Source organism: Saccostrea cucullata, unplaced genomic scaffold (genome assembly GCF_032062105.1).
Source record: "Saccostrea cucullata isolate Sc308-1 unplaced genomic scaffold, CSIRO_AGI_Scuc_v1 ctg1360, whole genome shotgun sequence".
Lineage (NCBI taxonomy): Eukaryota > Metazoa > Mollusca > Bivalvia > Ostreida > Ostreidae > Saccostrea > Saccostrea cuccullata.
The window spans coordinates 51,222-62,364 of NW_026939744.1; the positions used below are offsets into that span (position 1 = coordinate 51,222).

At 37.9% G+C, this 11,143-nt stretch overlaps 1 protein-coding gene and 1 long non-coding RNA gene across 2 annotated transcripts; one reads left to right on the forward strand and one right to left on the reverse strand.

Moving 5' to 3' along the window:
* Positions 1-952: 952 nt before the first annotated feature.
* Positions 953-2,108, reverse strand: LOC134253851 (uncharacterized). The gene is made up of 2 exons (XR_009989181.1): positions 1,514-2,108; positions 953-1,445 (listed from the first exon to the last, which is right to left on the reverse strand). It is a non-coding gene; the product is annotated as an uncharacterized LOC134253851 (long non-coding RNA).
* A 1,863-nt stretch (positions 2,109-3,971) lies between these two features.
* Positions 3,972-8,739, forward strand: LOC134253848 (nucleolar protein dao-5-like). Its single transcript, XM_062736439.1, has 4 exons — positions 3,972-4,766; positions 5,980-6,204; positions 8,328-8,459; positions 8,578-8,739. Exons 1-4 carry the CDS (start codon positions 3,972-3,974, stop codon positions 8,737-8,739), a joined length of 1,314 nt encoding a protein of 437 aa, XP_062592423.1.
* The last annotated feature ends 2,404 nt before the right edge of the window (positions 8,740-11,143 follow it).

Below are 11,143 nucleotides of genomic sequence, written 5' to 3' on the forward strand. Positions count from 1 at the left end.
ATCGATTGGATGCTTTTTTTCAATGGAATCAATACTAATTTGCATATGAAACTCAGAATACAACAATGTCCTGAGAATACTGGCCAATCACATTGAATGATTGTTCACCAGTGCGCATTTGTACTCACCAGCAACACGTGGTCAGTCAATGCCCGTTCTCTGTCCTCAAAAAAGCATGTATTATATTTGTTATGATTTGACCGGATGGTTTTATATTCGTATAGGAAAATTCGGAGAATGGAATTAGAAAGGCAACTCTGCTACTGTTGTACTATGTACATATGTACATGTAGCTATCAATATCATCATTATAGGTTGAAAAACTTGCTTTTTCCGTCCAGGTGTAACTGTTGTTTACTGCATGCTAGTAAACATGTCATTCAATACGATTGGTCAGTATTGTCAGTGGTATTGTTGGGTTCTATGTTTCATATGCAAAGTCTTATTGATTCCATTGAAATCAAACATCCAATCGATGAGTAAAATGATAATCAGCATACAAAATTTTAGCACGCCCTATAAAGCAAACTGTCACGCTGTTTGTAAAACAATAATAATAGGCATAAAACATTTTTTGTCACAGTGACTATCATTTCTTCCTCACGAGAGGAGTATACTCTGGAAGATCATCCCGACCCAGGATTATAATATTGGGTGGGTTGGGGAAGATTTTTTAAATTTCAAAACATGACTTTAAAATAGTTTTTAATTTGACAAGACTTTGGAATGAATTTAAAAAAAAAATACAAGTATTATTTTATCTTTGTTGTTCATTTTATTTTGCGTTGCAGACCAGTAGAAACGGGAGCGACAATCAAACATTTTTTTTTTTATTTACAGATAGCCTAATCAACAATTCTTCCTAGCAAGTACATATTATAAATCCACCTAACCCCCTTTCCTTGGGTATTCTGATTTATCAAATCTTTAACATCAATTAAAAAAAAACATTTTGCACCAGTGAATTTTATTTTCTTTAGATACAAAACTAATACATTATACAGTATACTGTTCCATTCAGTGATACATAACAATGTACAAACAAAAAAGGCAGAAAAAAATGTTACACAAAGCAAAATTGTGGAATTTCTCACAGAGATATATAATAAAGAATGGATGACTACAAGCTTCTAAAATGGCCCTTAATCTACATGTATGGTACCTATCCATCTATGTATCCATGATGAATTTCTAGTGCCAATTTACACTACACTGAATCAGAAACTACACAAAATGATTAACATAATGGTCAACACTAGAATACATACACCTTTTTACATCTAAAAAAGCAGGAATAAATTTGCTACATAATTACATTTATCATAATGAACAGAAAAAAACTTTTCATTATATATGGCACTTAATTTGGAAAATAATCATAAAAGACAAATCATGTTAAATAGAGCCTGCACCAAATTGGAACAATTGGTTAATGTATAAATCACCTTTTATTCACAAGCACTTTTTTTTTGCAAACCAACAAAACTTTCAGCTCATGGAATGTTAATATCACCTTTTATTCACAAGCACTTTATTTTTATACAATGACACAAGACTTTCTGCACAAGGAATATTAATTGGAATATATTCATAATTAAAATGTATACATGAATTTGTTTCCTAATAGATTTATTACTACAATTACAATAAAAATTTCATGAAAACTTTGTCTTATTTAATAATCCAAATGATTACAGACATACAGTGTAGAGTGTCGTGAAAATTAGGTAAACTTTAAAATCTTTTATTATTTTCTCCAAGACACAAGGTGAAAAACGTTAAATCATAGTTGCATTCACCTACACCTAACTCACAAAAAGGATTATTTTTTAAATATTTACATTTTCCAATGTCTCTGAGATAAAACTACAAATAAGGTTATCGCTTTATAACCTCATAAAGCAATTTGCTCAGCATGTAACAGAACTGCATGCTTTCTCGTTGTGTGTTGCTTAGTAATTAATACATCTGAAGGGGATGCTTCAATTCGTATTGAAAATTTTTTTTATATTGAATCAAGGATCAAGTTTATATGTAAATACAAGGAAAAATGTCTTGTTTTTTTTAATTTGTGATGACAATGAATCAGTTTGTTTGTGTGATAATTTTTGCATGATGAACATCTCGAAGCATCTACCAGCACGAAAAGCAAATTTGCAGCAAAAGATAAATGATCCAATAAATATACATCAGTTAAAAAAAATATGAAGATACCCGGTATGACCATCCTGAAACCAAGCGCGCCTGTGATTTCGTCTCGTAGGCACGAATCTATCGATCCATCGATCGATATCGAATCGATCATCGTTATCGCACAATCGCGGTCTGATTATCACACCATCGTCACCACATTTTATAGCACAATCGCCCCGAACCTGAAGGTGTGATATTGCATCCATGTACATGTACATTAGATGTATACCATAATAAGAACGCGATTGTGCAATAACGATATTGATAAACTAGGCGAAATCGCGCTTGGTTTCAGGATGGTGTACATGTATGCATGAAGTGTTTTTCTCATACTAGTAATTTTAAAAAATCGTAGAAATTAGCACGTTTTAAAGATATACACAGCATGAATATGATATTTTTAAGACGTGCTATTCCTCTACGATCGATTTTTTTCTTTTAATGAATGAATAATCAAACTCGGCTAGGAAAACTCATAAAACACAATCATATACATGTATTATCAAGCGAAATATGATAGAATTGGTGCAATTAAACAATGGTATAGCGAGAACCTGCTACATCACTTATTACATGTACACTAACGCGCCATCGTTACATGTATACATAGAGTACGTACATGTAGCATCAATCATCGCACCTTTGCATCATTCTGTTTATGCCTTGGAACCCAAATGGTACAATGCACATGTTAGCAGTGGCTTGTACGTGTGCACTTCGATGCATTTACGCACATTTTACGCGCATTTTCACATTTCAACTCCTAGCATTCATGAATTCAGGCACAGGCACCTGACGTTACTTATGTTTCTTTTAATATGAAAATATATACCCCCTGCCTACTAATAAACGTTAATGATTAGGCAGGGGGTTTATTAAAGAAAAATAATTAACGGCAGGTGCCTGTGCATTCAGGTATTTAAATATTTCATTCAAACTAGAAAAGTCAAGGTGTAGCATATTTTGATGTCTCAGTTATGATTATTTTTTCCCAGTAATTTCAGGCCCGTAGGAAGAAATTTCAAGGGGGGGGGGGGGGGGGGGTAACCGTATATTTTCATTTAGGGGCACTCTCAACTACCAAAAATTTCTTGAACACCCCACCCCAAAAAAGTTATCTTACGTTTTTATTGAGGGAACGTGATCATTTAGTACAGTAGCTATGTTTTCTACAGTATACTGCTATACACAGCTGTATATAGGCAAAATTATTGGGGGGGGGGGGGGGGGGGGCTCCCCTTCCCGGTTCCTACGGCCATGCATTTAAGTACACTGAATTAATTAAGACATGTGCGGATCTAGCGTGTGTGATTTTAATTTTTTGCTTTTATAATTTTTAAATAAAAAAAAAAAGAAATAGAAATTAATTGTCAATGTTACTTATTGTAATATATCTCTTAATATAATTTAAATACACATACACCATACACAAATTATTCAAAACGCTTTTTTATTGAAATTTACTCCAATTCCATTTCAATCACAGGTCCTTAGATTATGAAATTACACATCACTTTTTTAAATGGATAATTTTATTATTTTTAAAATACAAAATAGGTTTCTACTTTTTATTCATTTATTTATATAAAGAGGACGTAACTAGGGCCTATCACTGTAACTCAGGTGAGAACAAAAAGGATATAAAAATGTGACGTCATGATAAGTAAAAGTTCATTGGCTATTATGACGTCACAATTGTTATTGTGATGTCATAGTAGTGTAGCCATTGCATAGATCTATGTTTGCATAATTTTGACGGGAATAAATTCGCAATATAAATGGGCTGTATCAACTCTAAATGCGCTAATCAAGAGGAAGTAAATAGGGTTAAAAATAGAAGGACTGGTCCCCCCCCCCGTGGCATCCGCCGAATAGCTAACTTATTCCGGAAAACAAGAATACAACATTTAAATATTCCACCATCTGATGATTCCCCCCATAACTCCAACCAGGACCCGCCGGAAAATGAAAGAGCCTCAGTGGCTGAACCAATTGCAACCAAGGAGACACAAGGTGAAGAAGGGCAAAGTAATCGCGATTGCCTGGAAGAGAATTCGGGACAACCAAGTACTTCCACATGTACTAATGGTGTTACTGAATCGGCTTTACAAGACTTCGTACCTAATGCCATGGATGGACGGTTGCCCTCCCCAGCATGCAGTGACCGTAACACCCAAGCCGAGCGCCCTTCGTCAATGCCCCCAGATGATGACGGAAAACCAGCAGCCGAGAAGACAACAAATCCAAAAAAGGTATCCTTCTCCGGAGAATTAGAAGAGGTCGTCACCTTTTCTAAATCCCCAGAAGAAGAGGAAAGGCAGAAAAGAGACATTGTCGTAATTCTACCCAGCTGTGAAACAGAAGAGGAGGAGGAGGAGGTCAACCCAACTCCAGCTACATCTCCAAGCAAGAAGTCGCCCGCTGCCACTGGGGCGCGGCCTAGTACTGCCCTCCCTATCTCTCCAAGCAAAAAAGCGCCCGCTGCCAGTGGGGCCAGGCCGCGGACTCCCCTCCCTACCTCTCAGCCAAAGACCAGTGTTCTCAAAGATAAGAAGAAAAAGAAAGGCAAAAAGGTAAATATTCTTACCGGTGTAACGTTGAATTTTGACCCGGGTTGAAAATTGACCCGGGGGTCATTTTTCAACGTTGAATACTGAGACCGAAAGTGTTGAATTTAGACCCTAATCCGTTGAAAAATGAGCCGGGTCGTGTAATTTTGATCATGAAACCGGTTCAAAATTCAACAGCATAAAAACACTTATTAATGATTGGGTTTTCACTACTGTGAGTTAATTCATAGGTATAAGGCCCATAAATTCAACGACTTTTAGTCTCAATATTCAACGTTGAGAACTGACCCCGGTTCAATATTCAACGTTGAAAAATGAACCCCGGGTCAATTTTCAACTCGGGTCAATATTCAACGTTACACCGGCAAATAAGATATTTTATTCATTATCAAATGCGGATTTAATTTACCATGTAAAAGGAATATAAATATATATATATAAGGAAATCTATTCCGGTATAGGCTTTTTTTTTTAAGTCCAGTAAATTAAATAATGTACATGCATTTAATACAGACAAAGGCACATGAGGTTGCTTTGAAATATTTCTAAACACGATGAAGATTTTAATAAGGTGTGTGCTTAAAAAAGCAGGTTTCATATTTTAGCGGCTTTGATAACAACAACTACTGTAATTCATGAATACCCGATAACATTGTACGGTATTAATGCACAGAGCTAAATTTTGAATACGCTAATTTATTTACATATATATAATGTACACATAGAGTGTATTGTGAAATCTCTATGAAAATTCTGAACTAGTAAAATACATCATTTTCTACTATTGAATATCTTCATTTTAAAAATCCAATTCACAAGAAGAAAAAGTAATTTGTTTGTATTTAATAGTCATGCTTGTTATAACGGACACATTTTGAAAATTTCTCCTTTTTTCTCATGATAAATTGGACAGGAAAAATATGAACAATTAAAAAAAACAATAATATTCATTTCTTTTTCTAAATCATTTCACCTTAATCATGTCTTCTATTGTCATTCTTTTTTTTAATTGCCGGGCGCTTAAGTTACATGAATGCACAACATTTTAGACTCTCTTTTCATCAATAAATCAAAAGAAGCCCCCCCCCCGGTCCCCTTTTAATAAATTTTGAAAGAACATTTTTTTAAGAATTGAAATCTAAAGAATTTCATTGAGAGGGAGGGGTTAACGAAATTGAACGTACATATTACGAGTAAACATGATCATTTTTAACAGGCTAGCGTTGCAGAGAGGCCACTTTCATCTACCAAACAAATCCGGCCTAAATCATCGAGAGCCAACACTTCAAAAGAAAAAAATAAAAGTATAGAGATGGCCTACAAGTGGAAGAAGGTTCAAAAATGGATGAAACGATTCACGGACACTGTTGAAAAAGAAGAAAGCAAGCCTAACAAACATCAACGGGCAAAATCTGCCCCGGTCATCCGGTCAGCCCAGGAGGTCAGTTGTATGTTAAAAACGTAAAAACAGACAAACAAACGCACAAATGCCTTACATTTTACCAATCTCTACCCAGAGTTATCGTTCCACTAATACGTATTGCAGCGAAGGGAACGATAACTCTGGGTAGAGATTGACATTTTACAAGTTTAGAATTAAGGTACATTGACACTCTGATAAGAGAGATAACTCTTAATGACACAAATGTCTATTATTCCTTTGTAAATTTGTCAAGTTGAAGTGCCTTTTTTGCCAAATTTTGCCCCATAAGCCATGCTGTAATTGTTTGAATTTTATTCAGCATACACATTTGCTTTGGAAAATCATAAAAGTTAAAAAATAATTTCATATGAGTGAGCAGAGGGTTTATGAACCTTAAATACACTTGGTCTTCACAATTAAAAGAAAGATGTAAAACCAGTCAATCAATCAGTCAATAATATTGGTAAATTATATTAAAAAAAATATGTTAAAACACCAGAAAATAAATGAAAGAAAAAGTGGAATTCTAATTCAGCTCGACCTTTTTTTTTTTTTAGGTATTATCGACAATGAAATAAAATAATAAAAACTTAACTTTATCTGATCTGATTAGTGATTTGTAATTAAGTTAAAAAATATGCTATTTTGCAAGAAATTATTTATATAGATATACATGTTTGTATTTCAGATCACTCATTTACTTAAATTTTTAATATTGCAAAGACTTTATTTTCATCTGCTGAATTTAATGAAGTTTTAATTTTGTCATAAAATGATCGATTGATTATTGTTTAACGTCCAATTCGAGATTATTTTACTAAAACTGGGGAATCGTCGATTGATTGATTGGTTGGTTAATTGATTTAACGTCCCGTTCGAGAATTTTTAACTTTATTTGGAGACGCCACCACTTGCCGGTGGAGAGCTGCAAATTTTGTCCTACGCTCAGCACTTTGGGGGTCAGTGAGGGATCTTTTTTCGTGTCAGCACCTACTGTGACATGGGGCCTCGCTTTATACGGTCTCATTCGAAGGACCGGTCCCCATGTCCCACAACTCCGGACCCTACTTCTCAACTCTAGGTCGAGCAGACGCTCTTACCACTGCGCCACGCATTATACTTTCAGAGATACTTACGTGGTTGCTCGGGCCTTTTAGCTCACCTGAACCAAAGGCTCAACTGAGCTTTTCTGATCAAAATTTGTCCGTTGTCTGTCGTCTTCTTCTCACGAACCACTGTTGCAGGAAAGGTGAAACTTATAGGGAAGCATTCTCAGGTAGTGTTGATTCATTTTTTTTCAAATCATGCCCCTGGGGGTAATGCGGGACCACAATGGCCAGTCAAAGTAATACACAGAAATATATAGGGAAATTCTTTAAAAATCTTCTGATGAAGAATAGCAAAGGCATGACTGATCGTATTCATATGGAAACATTCTCAGGTAGTTTAGATTCAGGTTTGTTCAAATCATGACTGCATGGGGTATAATGGCCGATCACATAAAAATATATAGGGAAATTCTTTAAAAATCTTCTTCTCAAGAACCACTATGCCAAGAAATATGAAACTTATAGGGAAGGATCCTCAGGTAGTGTAGATTCAAATTTGTTCAAATCATGACCCCTAGAGGAAGGGCAGGGCAACAATGGCCGATCAAAGTTTTGAATAGAAATATATAGGGAAATTCCTTAAAAATCTTCTTCTCAAAATCCCAGGGGGTAGGGCGGGCCACAATGTAAGTTCAAATGTAAACGGTAATAAAGCCACAGGTAGTCAAAGAAATATGCAAGCATCCTTAGTAAGTATAGATTCAAGTTTGTTCAAATCATACCCTCTCCCCTTTAAGGATCAGTTTGGACCACTATTGGCCATGGGTTTAAACTTTTCAATAATAAACCAAGTTCTGCTTTTTTCCTTGCTACATTCCTCAGGTGAGCGACGTGGCCCATGGGCCTCTTGTTTCTTTTTTTTAAGGGGGTGGGGGTTCGAGTGTGTGTTTTGGGTTGGGGAAAATGGTTCATCACAATATGATCGGTATCATTACTGAACGTTATTATATTTTTATTTAACCTTAATAAATCACTTTTAACATGAATTCCTTGCTAATATTTTTTTTTTACTTTTGTCATATTTTTCCTCAGGCCTGCTGTTCTAATACAAGCTCCAGAAGATCCAGGATCCGCCTCTGGGATATGGATCGGGACGTCGTCACCTTGATGATGATCCAGGAGGAGGATGAGGATCCATATCCCAGGGGGGATGAGGAGGAGGAGGTGGGGGCCATAGGGGGTGCAAGGGAGCAGTAATCTAAAGGCCAGGGGAGAGAGTAAGAAACCAGGGGGTCAGTAGGAGGCTGCAAATGGGAACAGTGAACTATTTATAACTGAGGAGGGAGAAAAATTGGATCAGGAAGAGGCCGCCAATAGGGAACAGCAAATTAAAGAAGGCATCAAGAAGGGCGTTTGGAGGAGGCCCATGAGAGGGAACAGCAAATTAAAGAAGGCATCAAGAAGGGCGTTAGGAGGAGGCCGATTAGAGGGAACAGCAAATTAAAGAAGGCATCAAGAAGGGCGATGAGAGGAGGCTGATGAGGGGGAACAGCAAATTAAAGAAGGCTTCAAGAAGGGCGTTAGGAGGAGGCTGATGAAGGGGAACAGCAAATTAAAGAAGGCATCAAGAAGGGCGTTCGGAGGAGGCCCATGAGAGTGAACAGCAAATTAAAGAAGGCACTAAGAAGGGCGTTAGGAGGAGGCCGATTAGAGGGAACAGCAAATTAAAGAAGGCATCAAGAAGGGCGATGGGAGGAGGCTAATGAGGGGGAACAGCAAATTAAAGAAGGCTTCAAGAAGGGCGCTAGGAGGAGGCTGATGAGGGGGAACAGCATATTAAAGAAGGCATCAAGAAGGGCGCTAGGAGGAGGCTGATGAGGGGGAACAGCAAATTAAAGAAGGCATCAAGAAGGGCGTTCGGAGGAGGCCCATGAGAGTGAACAGCAAATTAAAGAAGGCACTAAGAAGGGCGTTAGGAGGAAGCCGATTAGAGGGAACAGCAAATTAAAGAAGGCACTAAGAAGGGCGTTAGGAGGAGGCTGATAGCGGGAACAGCATATTAAAGAAGGCATCAAGAAGGGCGCTAGGAGGAGGCTGATGAGGGGGAACAGCAAATTAAAGAAGGCATCAAGAAGAGCGCTAGGAGGAGGCCCATGAGGGGGAACAGCAAATTAAAGAAGGCATCAAGAAGGGTGTTAGGAGGAGACCCATGAGAGGGAACAGCAAATTAAAGGCATCAAGAAGGGTGTTAGGAAGAGGTCCATGAGGGGGAACAGTAAATTAAAGAAGGCATCAAGAAGGAGGCCCATCAGAGGGATCAGAAAATTAAAGAAGGCTTCAAGAAGGGCATTAGGAGGAGGCTGATGAGAGGGAACAGTAAATTAAAGAAGGCATCAAGAAGGGCGTTAGAAAGAGGCTGATGAGGGGGAACAGCGTAAATGAGGGGGAACAGCAAATTATAAAAGGCATCAAGCAGGGCGTTAGGAGGAGGCTGATGAGGGGGAACAGCAAATTAAAGAAGGCATCAAGAAGGGCATCAGGAGGACGCTGATGAGGGGGGACAGCATATTAAAGAAGGCATCAAGAAGGGCGTTAGGAGGAGGCTGATGAGGGGGAACAGCAAATTAAAGAAGGCATCAAGCAGGGCGTTAGGAGGAGGCTGATGAGAAGGAACAGCAAATCAAGGAGGAGGAAAAAAACTGAGGAGGCAGAGGCTACAGAGGGAGAAGCAACGGAGAGGAGGGAGTAAAAAGCGGGTGATTGGGAGCTGACGAGGGGGAACTGTTAATTAGAGGAGGCATCAATAAGGGGGTCAGAAGAAGGTTGCCAAAGGGGGGTGGGGCAGTTAATAAAATAGAAGAAACAGAAGCAGCTAGGCCAGGAGGAGTCTGTCAAGGGGGAGCGGTTAGTTTCAGAATAAAGTGAAAAGCAGGCCAGGAGGAGACACTGATGGGAAGCTGTGAATTGGAGGTCTGGAGGAAGTAAAATGCTGGTTAGGAATCGAAAAAAAAATGACTGAGGCCAAGAACAAGGATGAACACTCTTTGTAGGATTTTACATGAAAAATGTAAGAGGCGGTTAACTTTAACAAAACTGGAAAAGGAGATTCCTTAAATTGGATTTTGGGAGGCTGATAGTGATGATCTGCAAGTTTTCATGATACTAATGGTGAGCAAAAAATTATAATTTTTACTTAATTCTAGTAATTAGTTGTCTCCCTGTCATGCAATCTACTTTGTAACTGAAAAATATAGCACATTGATTGTTTTAACGTATTTAATATTCCCTAGGCCTCGACTAAGGAGGAGGAACAATTAAATTGAGGAGGCGGAGGCCACAGAGGGGCAAGCAACATAGAGAAGGGAATAACAAGAGGCCCATGGGCCACATCACTCACCTGAGAAGCTTTGGCCATTCTGTTCTTTACCAGATTTCCCCCTTGTAATACATATTGTGACCCCACCCTACCCCACTAATCATAATTTAAACAATTTGAAATCTACACTACCCCAGTATGCTTCCACATAAGCTTCAGCTTAGGTTTTCAGATTTTTTTTTCAGATATATTTCTATGTAAAACATTGATTCCACATTGTGGCCCCGCCCAACCCTCGGGGGTCATGATTTGAAGAATTTAAAATCTACACTACCCCAGTATGCTTCCAAATAAGTTTCAGCTTCTCTGGCTCAGTGGTTCTTGAGAAGAAGATTTTCAAAGATTTTTCCTTTATATTTCTATGTAAAACTTTGATTTCCCATTGTGGCCCCGCCCAACCCCGGGGGGTCATAATTTGAACAATTTAGAATCTACACTACGCTAAGATGCTTCCACATAAGTTTCAGCTTTTCTGGCCCAGTGGTTCTTGAGAAGAAGACTTTCAAAGATTTTTCCTTTATATTTCTATGTA